This window comes from Pyrus communis, chromosome 2 (genome assembly GCF_041283825.1).
Source record: "Pyrus communis isolate YQ-2024b chromosome 2, ASM4128382v1, whole genome shotgun sequence".
Taxonomy (NCBI): domain Eukaryota; kingdom Viridiplantae; phylum Streptophyta; class Magnoliopsida; order Rosales; family Rosaceae; genus Pyrus; species Pyrus communis.
In genome coordinates, this window is record NC_142566.1 from 19,131,459 (window position 1) to 19,143,702 (window position 12,244).

The window sequence follows — 12,244 nt, forward strand, 5'->3', positions numbered from 1 at the left end:
TTTGTCCAAAGTATCAGCTATTTTATTGGCACACTAAATTAAACACATTGACCAAGTTGACTAAATTAAACACAAGGACCAAAACACAGACCATTTTTCTTATATCATATCTATGGGTGGAGCCACTAAGGGATCAGGGTGGTTCCCGTCCCATCTTGACCACTGTAAGAATTTTCTAGAAGTATCAAGCTTGCTGTTGTAGAACCATGAGGAAGAAGATGTGTGATCCTCGTGAAGAAGCTCAGTCGAACGACGTTATGTCTTACATCTTTCTAACAGTTTTGTAACTTGTTTGTTTTGTCTTTGTGGTTTAATGAAACTCAGGAATGAAATTTTAATATTGACTTTAATGTTATTTGTTAAGCAACCTGATCAACTATTATTTGCAATCCTCCTCTTAGCCTTCCTACTTCAGTTAAACGATTCAAATCAAATTTCTTTGTATTTCTTCCTATAATTTCAAATTTTTTTACTAGTTTCCATTCTCTCTACCTCCCACTTAGTTGTATTATTAAGTTCTTTTGATTCTCTCTATTAAGTTTAATAGTTATTTTAATTAGTTTTATGAAGATTACTTCAATTTCATATGTTTTGAGTTCAAAATATTCAAGAAAAATGGAAATCAAGAAAGACCTAGCTAATGGTTGATGTAAAGTTGGAGAACAATTCTAAGTATAAAAGGGCACTCATGTCCAAGAAACACGAGAGATTCTTGTGTACAACTGGCGGTATACAAACTATACGACGATCCGCTTGTTTGTGTTGCCACACGAACACTTGGTCGGGCATTACAAGCACTATGTGCCGCACGGCTTTCATGCAAAACTAATACATTGGACATTTCTTCAGACAATGATCCGGTGACAACAAAGCACAGCTTGGAATGTCATGTTTGAAACGTTGGAATTCCCGCCGAACAAAAACATTCACAGCTTAAACAAGCAGAAGCAACAGATATCACAAACAACAAAACATGGAAAGGTTGTTATAAGCAAACAATGAAGGCAAATGATCAGGCAGGGTTTCCGAACCCCCAAGTGCGAGGAGCGTATGGAGTTGTACGATGAGCAAAGAGCGAAAAGCTACTCCTACAAATCGAAAGAGTGGGATGAAAACGAAGACAAAGTGGGTTCCAAGATGGCGGAACTGATTAAGACCAAAGAGGAGCTCAAGAAAGCTAAAGAGAGCGCCCTGCAGGCGTGGATAGACTCCAGGCCTCTGACTGATGAGCTTGAACTGCTGAAATGCGGCCTTGAAATTGCTGAGAAACGATGTGACACGCCCAGTATCATCTCGGACCTTGAAGCACAGCTTGAGACGACAATCCAGAGCATCAAATCCAAGAAGGAGGAACAACACAAGGCGACGGGGATGGTCAATGAAATAAATCAGGCGTTGGATCAAACGCGTCAAGAGACGGAAAGGTTTAAGTGCGATGCTGATGAAGAATTACAAGCAAGATCAACATTGAAGCAAGCCCTTCATCTGAGGAGACAGACTCTGCGAACACTGCAACTTGGACTTGAAGCTGTACGAATAGAAAAAGAAGCGCTTGGTGCATCGAAAGCAGTAGCACTTAGATACATAAACTGTTCAAAAATGGAGAAAACCACAGTCCGCCTCACTCAGGAAGAGTACCATGCCTTGGCAAAAAGAGCTCAAGATGAAAATTCTCTTTCAGACTGGCGTGTTTTGGTTGCATCAGAACAGAAGCTCGCAACAGAGGCAAGCAGAAACAAAGCTTTGGAAAAATTGAACAGATTACTCTCGGAAAAAATTTCAAGAGAAAGGGAAATTGAAGAAGAAAGTATAAGTGGAGATGGACACAATGGAGATCCAAGAATCAGGACGGGAGGCCAAGTGAACGACAGAGAGAATACGCTCCCTCAAGCTCGGAACAAGGCAATGGCCAAGTCAAATCAGAGAAACCGAAGATCTAGAAGCATCAACAATAAAAAGTTATCTGCAAACAACAAACCATCTGTATTGCAAAAAATAAGACAATTTTTTGTAAGAAAGATAAAAGGGCTGTTCAGATGATTTCGTAGGAATTCAGAGACTAGCAATCAAGTTTCGAAGAGCAATAAAGTCGTTTGTGCTAGTCTAACAAAAGGTGAATGCAGTTGGAACAAAATTTGATTTAAGCTAGAGTATTCTGATTTTCCCTCAAGTCTTCTGCTAGTTGTCTTGGCCTTCCTACAGGGCCTGAAAAACGAGCAAGCTCCGTTAAAAGTCGAGCAAAGATATTAAGCTATTTCAAAATTGGGTTCTTTTTTAGAGCATTTCAAAATGGAGTTTAATCATTACTGTTACAACTACAAAAACCAACTAACGATTAGATCGATAAGATCATGAAAGAAAGTTAATAATCTTTCAGAAGGACATAGGTATCCCATCGGGAATACCACAAACATTAAGCGTTGCCTACAAGAGTCTGGCCATTTACAATATGACAAATGGGCAAAAGATTGATGGTACCTGATATATCCTAGGGGCCAACTAAGAGTTTTAACAGAATAGCTTTAAACCAGTTGACAGTGCAGAAGGAATCAAAATTTATCCGTACTATGTGCAACCTCTGTGCATAGCATGAACAAACATTCAGCCCCAAAATTGGTTGATAACAAAGCAATACTGATAGAAACAAACTTACCATGCGACTGCTTAATCAGTGAAACATTCTGGAATATGCTTTCTTTTCTTGCTCGGACCTATTAGCAACCTGTGCAAATTTTTTACTTTCAAGTCTTATGGAAAAGGGAAGGAAACAAAGCAAGCATCCATTGTTTGGCAAAAAAATATAGAACACATGAAGCTCACCAACCTTCTTTTTAGCAACCAGAAGTTCTTTCTTAATTCCTCCTGAGCAAAATAAAATCATGAAAGGTCAGGAAGCTATCATTGATTGTATAATGTATAGTTGGTCTAGGAAATCAACTACGAAAGCATAGGGGTTTGATTATTCGCAGCAGCTAGTCACAAACCAACCACGGTCCATTAATGTCCATTGAGGTTCCCACAAAATCTGATTTGCCGTTTGGGAAAAAATATGCAACTTTACTTTAACTACAAATCTGAAAGACAATAACATATAAAGCACTTCAAGATTGGCACGGCAATAATGTAACAGCTCTCTGATCTCAGGAAGCCCAACCTTGGCAAACATTACCAATTAAAAGAAAGAATAACCTAGTTCATAAAAGAGCCTATTTTCCAGTATGAAGTTAGGTAAATTATGTAATACCACCGACCATCATTTGGTTCCAAATCCAGTGCCTTCTTGAAGCTTTCAACTGCAGCGTCAATGTCATTGAGTGCCATATAGGTCTGCAGCCAGCAAGATGCACAAAAGTTAGATCATAAACAGCAGCCAGAGGGCATTATGAATTCTTGCCAATTAAAGATTATTACCTGGCCTTGGCGAAACAAAGCCTTCACATTATCTTCCCAATCACGCAATGCAAAGTCTGTGTCCAACAATGCTCCTTCTAGGTCTCCTAATTTCAACCTGCAAGCCTGAACAGAAAACTCACCTATCTATCAATTGGATAAAGGGAAATATCTTTCTCCTGAGTATAATCAAATTAGTCTTCAGAGAAGTATTAACATTGAAAAGAGCGAGGCCCAACTGCTATGTTCATGGTTGTCTTTTAGGTATCACTCATCTCACGGACTCTTCAGAAACTCAGAAGCAACAGTACTTTTCATTTTGTCCAACAGGCTTAATTTAAGTATGATTAAGTTACTGTTATACAATTTCGATGTCAATCAGTACCACTGATAAATGTACACTTTCGCCATCACGATAGTTCAGCAAATTGTCATTTACCCTACTTAACTGAAATTGGTTTACTTATCCAGAGTCCCAGACAAGTAACTTTGTTTTCATTTCAAGAGGGTTTCCTATCGAATTTCATTTAAATTCAGGTGCTTTCAAATTTGATAAATGAAAATTCTTACTGAGCTATTAGTAAGTATCTGGGACTTTGTCTTCCGCAAAGAGGAGCTCGTCTCTGTTTAATCACAAAGATAAAGTCGTAAGATGATCAAAGAAAGTAAGGGACACTCTATAGTGCAAAGAAACTGGCTTACCTTCATCTATTTCTTCCAGCTCCCAGCATATATCCACGTAGCGCAAAGCCTTGCGATACTTTCTAAGGGCCATCTTGTAGTCTTGCTTCTGTATAAAGATTAAAAATCATGCTATTGGTATTAGTGAATGAAATGTATGCCATGATTTACCATAGTTGTGATATTAAATTAGATACCTCATTACCTTGAACTGTTCGTTTCCAATGGCCTTAATAGTGTCCACAGCCGTGACCCACCAAGAAATGTCCTCTGGTTTTGTATCAAGATCAGCAGGCCAATCAGGATAAACATCACCATCTTTGAAGAAGTTACACACCCCATCATCTGCTCCCTCAGGAAGCTGCCCACAATCCGCAATAACGACTTCCTGAATAGGCAAGTCTCCGTCCTTCGTGTTCACATGCTCAACTGAACGAACCACACCCATGCCCTTGATGACCTTCCCAAACGCAACATGCTTTCCATCAAGATGAGAAGTCCGAGTGGTGGTAATGAAAAACTGAGAGCCATTGGTGTCAGGGCCTTTATTAGCCATGGACAACATTCCTTTTCTCTCATGCTTTATATCAAAGTTTTCATCTTCAAACTTCAACCCGTAAATCGACTCTCCCCCACTGCCATTTCCAGCCGAAATGTCTCCACCTTGAATCATAAAGCCTTTGATAACGCGGTGGAAACAAACACCCTGCAACCAAATGCAATGCAATTCTTATTGCTAGTCAACCCAACTGACAAGATTGGACATTCTTGCAAATGCACACAGAAATTAGACAAAAAACCAGCAATTAAACAATGAAAAAACACAAAACCCAACAATGTAACGATGAGAAAACGAAAACCCAAAAACAAAAATTGAATCTTTTGAAGAGAGAGACCTTATAGTGCAGAGGAGCACTGGTGTGGGGGGCAATGCCCAACTCACCAGTGCAGAGAGCTCTGAAATTCTCAGCTGTTTTGGGGACAATGTCATTGTAGAGCTCCACCACTACTCTTCCTTCTAGCTCTCCTCCAATGGATATGTCCAAGTAGCACCTTGGCCTCCCCATTTGTGAATAACCCAGAAGAAACTAAACTTAAATAAAAAACTGGAAAAGGAGAATGAAAATCAAAACCCTAATCCCGCTTTTATAAAATTTGAACTGGTTAGAGCTCGGCGCAAGAGTCGGTGACTCAGTGAGACCAGGTCGCCTTCACAGTCCACAGCCGTCTACACTATGGGTGTGTAATGTCTCTGTCTCGTTGAGTCATCAGTGCCTGGTGCTAATGTGCGCCGGTGCGTGCGGTGCGTTTTGATTTGTCTGTATATGTTTGGAGGTTTTGAGGGCTACTCGGGACGTGTCGGCAGGTTAAGATGTGGACTGACACTGACTCCGACAACGGGACGGCGTCTTGGTTGACAAGAGAGAAATAGGAGAAAAGATTTGGGTGCAACTCACTGTACAGATCAGATTCTACAGAACTGTCAACTAGTAGTGTGCGTCACGCTGACATGATTAGTTGGTCGGGTGGCAATGGATCGTGTTCGGGTTTAATTGTATTGTGTTTAAGCTTAATCGTTTATATTTGCGTCGTATTTGTGTTAATTCTAGAGTTGAAATCGGTCATATTTTTATTTATTTTTTTGCTATATGAACGTCACATCAATAAATTTAACCTAATAGACAAATAAAAAAAAAGCTAAAATAAAGAAAAATGATATTAAGTTTGAGTTTGGAAATTGCAAAAAATAAGCCAATAAAAAACTCATACATTATTATATTGTAACAATTTAGCCCTTATCTTTTAGTAGCAGGCAGAAACACGCATGTTGCAAATTGTTTCATCATTAACACTTTGATTCGTCCAACTATTAAGTTAACCATTGTTAACTTTTAGCATGACACCTTGGTAACAATGATAAGCATAATTTTTTTTATTACCGACAAGGATATAGGCTGTAGCTTTATCACTAGATACTAGTAAACATACTTTTCTGACATTTTGGGGCACCACCATGGTCCATACATTTAAGACAAACACAGAACTCACAGTACTGTTTATTTTAACGAAAAATTATATTTTTACTCTAAAAAGTCAATCCTGGTACTATCCACTTACAACATAATTTTATCATTTTCATTAAAACTTAAAATTTTCAAACTATTTTCATTAGTTTAATTTTGTCTTGAAAGTGAAGCATTGAGCAAACCCAATATGATGCGTATGTGCACCTGCGTGTATATGGTTTGTTCAACTTTGTAATTAATCAGCCGAAGTACATAATATAAAATTAAAGGATCGTTATAACATGGTTGGTCTTGAGATTTCTACGAGCCTAAGAGCAATAACAAAGAAAAACTCTAAAGTAGGGTAAACTTTGAGTAAAACTCTGCATCACGCTGAAACATTATTTATTACGATCAAGTTACATTATGAGTGTTATATGGTGATGAGATAAAGATATATTTTTGTAATATATAAGATTCTTTTAAGAAGTAGATATATATGATATGGGAAGCAAACCTGATCAGAGAACAACTACATCTCTAGCCCTTTGGCCGTGAACTTTGCAGTGATGTTTTCCGAGGGCTCAAAGGGGGATGGCAATCGTTCATTAGCTGCATCTTCACTTGCTGTTGTGCCATCTCTATGAGCCAAGGGTACTGGCCAATATATGGGCCTCCGCTCTAACAAATAACAAAAATATAAGACTGTTGGAATCGATCATTAACACGCGCGCAGGAGACCGTTCATGCACAACAACTACTTGGGGTTACTATATGAACGAGCTTCTTACAAAATAAACAGCTGCTCTTGATACAAAAGTGATTATGTCAGTGCAAGAAACAGTGGATGGACAGGCTTCCTTAACCTTTGAATTGATTGTGCCAATCACCTCAAAACCTCTGGCTGAATTTTTGGGACCTGGCTTATCTGCTCTCTTACTTCTCATACACTCTCGTCTTTTTCTATTTAGTGCGGTCACGATTAAGTCACGTCAATATTTTATATTATTTTTTTATAGAGATAATAAGACAAAAAAAAATAATAATATAAAATGTTGACGTGGTTTAATCATGACAGCACAAATAAGAGGGGATGAAAATGGATAAGAAGTAGGAGAACAAAGAAGCCAGGTCCGAATTTTTGTTGGGTGCTGCATTTTCCTCCTCCTTAAAACTTCTGGTATCATCAAGTAGGCAATGATGCGTCACATCCCTACCTCCAACAAAATGAAACAAATCAGGTTTCCTGTCAATTTAATTTGGCTCATATAATAAACTACAACTAATAATCATATCATACTTATGCTTACATGAGTTTTTTTCTTTGGATAAGACGTTCGTTTTTTATTAAAGAACGCATTGATAATATAGTGTCAATAAATGGTTGATATTATTAGTAGATAACATGTCACTAGCAAAATTTATGCGTATTATTGATACATTATTTACATATTATACATCGCTAAAAAAAATTGTTCTTTAACAAAAAGATGTGTTGTATAGAGAAAAATTCTAATGCTTAATTAGACTAACATAACCATCATTGACTGCACCCGAGAAAAAACGTCTTGTAGGATGATATTTTAGAGAGTCAAAAACTGCACCCGAGACTTAGACGTAAAGAACAAGAAATGATTAAAGTCAAATTAATATATTAACAAAGCAATCATGGAAGTGAAGCCTCAAAAGATGAGGAAGAAATCCTACGATCATTTGCAATAGCCGACCGAACTCCAGACTGAACAATCTTGGTCAGGGTGGGACATGTTGAATCATAGAACTTAAAAAATCAAGCTGACTGCAGGACACAAGATCAGGGCTTAAGAACAAAAGGGCAAAACAAGGTAATAACAAAGGAAAGTTTGTGCTCCATTTTCTGGAATACGAATAGATTAATTCTCTAATTAAGCTGTCACTAATACTTTGTGACTGTCCAAATTTTAGTGAGTAGTGAGTACTTGAGTCTAGAAGCAGTATATTTAATATTTATACAGAGTGTCAAAGACTGAAAGGAAAAGTGCATGAAATTGTGCGGATGCAGTTAATTGTATTCTATGGGGAGAGTGATTGTTAGATCCCACATCGTCCAGGAAAGTGGATCCTCTATACCTTATATGTACATGCTCACCTCTATATAGCACGAGACATTTTGGGAGCTCACTGACTTCGGGTTCCATAGGAACTCTGAAGTTATGTAAGAAATGGGCTAGAGCATTTCCAGGATGGGCGACCTACTGGAAAGTTCTGCTCTCGTGAGTTCCCAAAAACAAAACTGTGAGAGCATGATCGAGGCCCAAAGAGGACAATATTATGCTACGGCGGAGTCGAGCTCGGGATGTGACAGTGATAGAGGCACTAGATTTGTCTTTTATTCAGTTGAGTTTGGTAGAACTGCATTTGTGTTATTAATGGGATTAAGAAGGCGTGCGGCTAGATTAGGACTATTTATATTGCTCTGAGTGGAGAGATTTTTCAGTTTGTCAGGAACACGATTAGGTATATTAAGTTTCATAACAGAATAAGTGATTGGATACTAGAAAAAAAAATTTCAACCACTTGTATTATGAGACTTAGTGTACAAAGATGTGTTTCTGGCACACTAGAACATTTCTCCTCTAAGTGGTAAGATGATATATTTTAGTCGTAGAAAATTTTTATACTCGAGTTAAATTTCTTAATTTTTTTTTTCTCAACAAATGATTTGATATTTACAAAAATATCTTCACAGCAAAGCAAATATATACACTAAACAAAGTTATGTCATTGCAATTTGCAATGAGGTATCAAATTCATTATAACATATATCATATTAATTTATGTAAATCGAATCTAAAACATCATTCCACAAAGTAAAGACAATTATAAAGACAATGAAATTTTGGGCTTCACGAAATCCGGAAGGCATGTTGCGACTCACTCTTCGGCCTACAGATTTTTGGGTCCAAGTGTTGGCTATATTTACCTAGAGGGTTGGAGATAAGTCTAGCGTTAGAGTAGGAGGGCATTTTATACGAAGGAAAATTTAGATGCCGAAAGTGGTGGCATTTATATACATAAATAATCTGTATCGAAATGGATCTATATGGAAGCAGCTAGCAGGAAGGAAGAGGGGGTTGGACTTTGGAGATCAAGTACCACCAACAATATGCAAGTGGGAATTTGGAATAGAATATAGGTCAGTTGGAAGAGGAACAGACTGATTGGAATGTGGAGTCCATGCATGTGTTTGTGTATCCATGCCTGTGAGAGTGTTTTTTGATACATTTATATTTTTAAACCAAGAGGTGAGGGAATAAAAACTAGTTTCAAATTCGCTGTTAACAAGATTTGAACTTAAAACTTCTTACATACAAGTGGAGATGATCATTACGGTAATACTTATTGGCGCATGTGAGTAAACATGTAACAGAGATACCTATTTGTCTAATAAAACTAGGGTTGAAGTTCCCTTGAGGCTTGAGCCATCATTTGCCGGGGGTGGAACCAAGCTAGGGTTGAAGTCCTTTTTAGTTACATTTGACATACGTACTCACATACATACGCTATGTACGTTCTTAATAATGTCTTATTTTATCTCAACTACGTACATATGTGACAGAAAAAGCCAATTCTATCAGGCACCTTAAAGACAATCAATGAAGGCGAAAAATCCCGGACATGCAATCTAATAGCACTGTAATTAAGCTTCCAATTAGGCTTTGTGAGAACAAAGTTACCAGAGGAATAGTCATTCTATACTACAGTCTGGTAGTATTCATCTTTAGTTGTAAGTGAGAGGTTTTAGGTTTAAATCTCGTGGATAACGAATTCGATACCAAATTAGGTTCCCCATTGTATGACTTATCCGAATTTCCCCCTCCCCTCAGTGTAAAAAATCGTTGTACTCAAAAAGTTACCAGAGCAATAGTGCAAGACTCATTTGAACGTTACAAATAAGGAGAAACTTTTGTCAACATAGATTTGGATTACAATGATTTTTTTTTTCAAGATTTTTTTTAATACAATGATATATTTTACACTAAGAGGATGGGGGAGTTTGGTTAAATCACACAATGGGCAACCTAATTTGGTATCAAATTCGATATCCACAATATTTGAACCTAAGACTTCTCACTTACAAATGAATAGGAATATCACCAGACCGTAATACTGAGTAGCTTTTTCAGAATTAATTAAAATGAAATCATGAAGAGAGTGCTAAATTTGGTCATTTCACAGATTCTTTCTTTTTACTTGACCAATATCTGCCGAGATTGACTAATCTTGCTTTTTTTTTTTTTTTTTTTTTTCTTTTTTGAAGGGAAAGCGTTGTATTGATTTAAAGCAACTCATAAAGAGTTACATATGTCTTAGAGGAGGGGATCCTGAATAAAAATAGGAGGATTCTCAATCCAACGAAATTATTGCTACTGTTCAAAGCAAACTTTGCTGGACAATGGACAGCCCCATTACATAAACAAGAAACATGAATAAAATTCACCATAAAGAAGGAGGGTGTCATCATCAACACATCATCCGCAATCAAACCTATTGACGAGGAGTCCGAATAGGTTCTATTAAGTGTTGCAATGGCCGTCATAGAATCAAACCATAGAGCTAGTCGTGCTTGATTTTATTCTTTTTTGGTTAATTAATTTGCTTGATATGGCTCGGTTAATTGTCTCCCAATCATTCCTAATTTCACTCTCTCACTAAGGTCAATTCCATCAACCGTCAAATAGCTCCACAAACCTTCATCGTCAACCTCCATAATGCCCTGATTTTATACCTTGATAGGCTTGATTTAAATTTTGTTTGTTTCTTTTTTCTAGTATATTTTGTCTGTTTAATTCATCGGTTTTGACCTAAATGAAATTATGAAAAGAATAATGTTAGGGAGATAACAAATTGGTAACAAGCCGTCAACATGTTGAATTTTTTTTTATGTGATTATGATTTTCTAGGGTTTTCTGATTCTTCGTGACACATAGTATTGAGTCCTTTTTCAGACTTTATTTATCCCCACAACTAGTATGAAAATGGAATATGCTAATCAGACATAAGGAGACAATGACATAACAGAAGGAAGGAAAGAGAAGAGAGAGAGACGCTGCTACACATAGCCCTCGCATCATCCCCTCACACTGCTCACTCACTTGCATCAACTCGTGGACATGGCAAGCCATCCTTATTCAAGATCCTGACAAACGAAGATGGGGCTAACGACCCAAGCAAAATCGCTCATGATCCCGAATCCTAGATGTATGTTTTATTATCATGTTTCAATGTCTAAAATTTGCAGAGAACTATCCAAATTTCACAAACACAGACCAAGAACGCCAGCTACTTTGAGATAGTGATCATCATAGTCCAGAAGTAAACAATTTTTCGCAATAAATTAAATCGAAAAACTAATATTAAGTCAAATCATAATATCATATAACCCTGATAATATAGTAACATCAAAATTGTAAACTGTAACAAAACACAGAAGATGATTCTTCTGTAGATGGCCAACATAGGATATTGTAAAAGCACTAAATTACTAATACAACATAATTAAGTAAAATTCTTGGTCTCTCATGATTCATCTAACAGAGATTACAGAATAAGTAATCAAAGCAGGTCTCTGTGCAGTCATAAAAGCAGGAACAACTGCGCATCCAAACACAAAATTACATAAAAATTACAAATGACAAGCTAATTAAACCATAAAAAAAAAAAAGACAAATATTTAACAAGAAATTAATTTGTTGATTACCAATCGTCGATGACTTTGTCCTGCTCATCTTCTTCTATCTGGAAATTGTTGGTGGAAGTATCTATGGCTTGTGCTGGTGGAGGCTCCATGTATGATCTGATCTCTCTACCTTCTGAATACTCTCTACTGAGAAAAAAAAGAGAGGTGGAATAAAAGAAAATATAAATGTTAAAACTGGCTTCGAGTTTTGAATCACGTGAACGCACTTGTCGAATTTGTCATGGCTGACTCTGACTGCTTTGAAAGCAATGAAGCATAATACAGGGGACGCTACTTCGCTTTTTAGCAGACCCAATTCTGGGTAGAAACGTGTTCAAATTTAATTAAAAAAATCAAAATTTGAACATGTGTTCACTTGAAATTGGGTGTAAGCATGACCTTCTGCTGAAATGTTCAGAGCCAAGTTTTATTCATAAATAGGACGATG

The 12,244-nt window shown here is 37.1% G+C and overlaps 1 protein-coding gene and 1 long non-coding RNA gene across 3 annotated transcripts; both read right to left on the bottom strand.

Annotated features, from left to right (window-relative positions):
* Nucleotides 1-644: 644 nt before the first annotated feature.
* LOC137747180 (peptidyl-prolyl cis-trans isomerase CYP40) lies at nucleotides 645-5,952 on the bottom strand. 2 transcript variants are annotated; one of them, XR_015956588.1, is made up of 10 exons: nucleotides 4,968-5,952; nucleotides 4,277-4,777; nucleotides 4,093-4,180; nucleotides 3,961-4,013; nucleotides 3,412-3,516; nucleotides 3,252-3,327; nucleotides 2,825-2,862; nucleotides 2,654-2,722; nucleotides 2,479-2,578; nucleotides 1,963-2,205 (listed from the first exon to the last, which is right to left on the bottom strand). XR_015956588.1 is itself a non-coding variant. In XM_068487227.2 (9 exons), the coding sequence occupies exons 1-8, from the start codon at nucleotides 5,136-5,138 to the stop codon at nucleotides 2,669-2,671; spliced, it is 1,086 nt and encodes a 361-aa protein (XP_068343328.1). In that variant the 5' UTR covers nucleotides 5,139-5,531; the 3' UTR covers nucleotides 645-2,205; nucleotides 2,654-2,668. The 2 variants fall into 2 exon arrangements, 1 of the variants encoding a protein (XP_068343328.1); XM_068487227.2 differs by lacking the exon at nucleotides 2,479-2,578 and having other exon boundaries at nucleotides 645-2,205; nucleotides 4,968-5,531.
* A 5,521-nt stretch (nucleotides 5,953-11,473) lies between these two features.
* Nucleotides 11,474-12,165, bottom strand: LOC148698685 (uncharacterized). The gene is made up of 2 exons (XR_015952157.1): nucleotides 11,818-12,165; nucleotides 11,474-11,711 (listed from the first exon to the last, which is right to left on the bottom strand). It is a non-coding gene; the product is annotated as an uncharacterized LOC148698685 (long non-coding RNA).
* Between the last annotated feature and the right edge of the window lie 79 nt (nucleotides 12,166-12,244).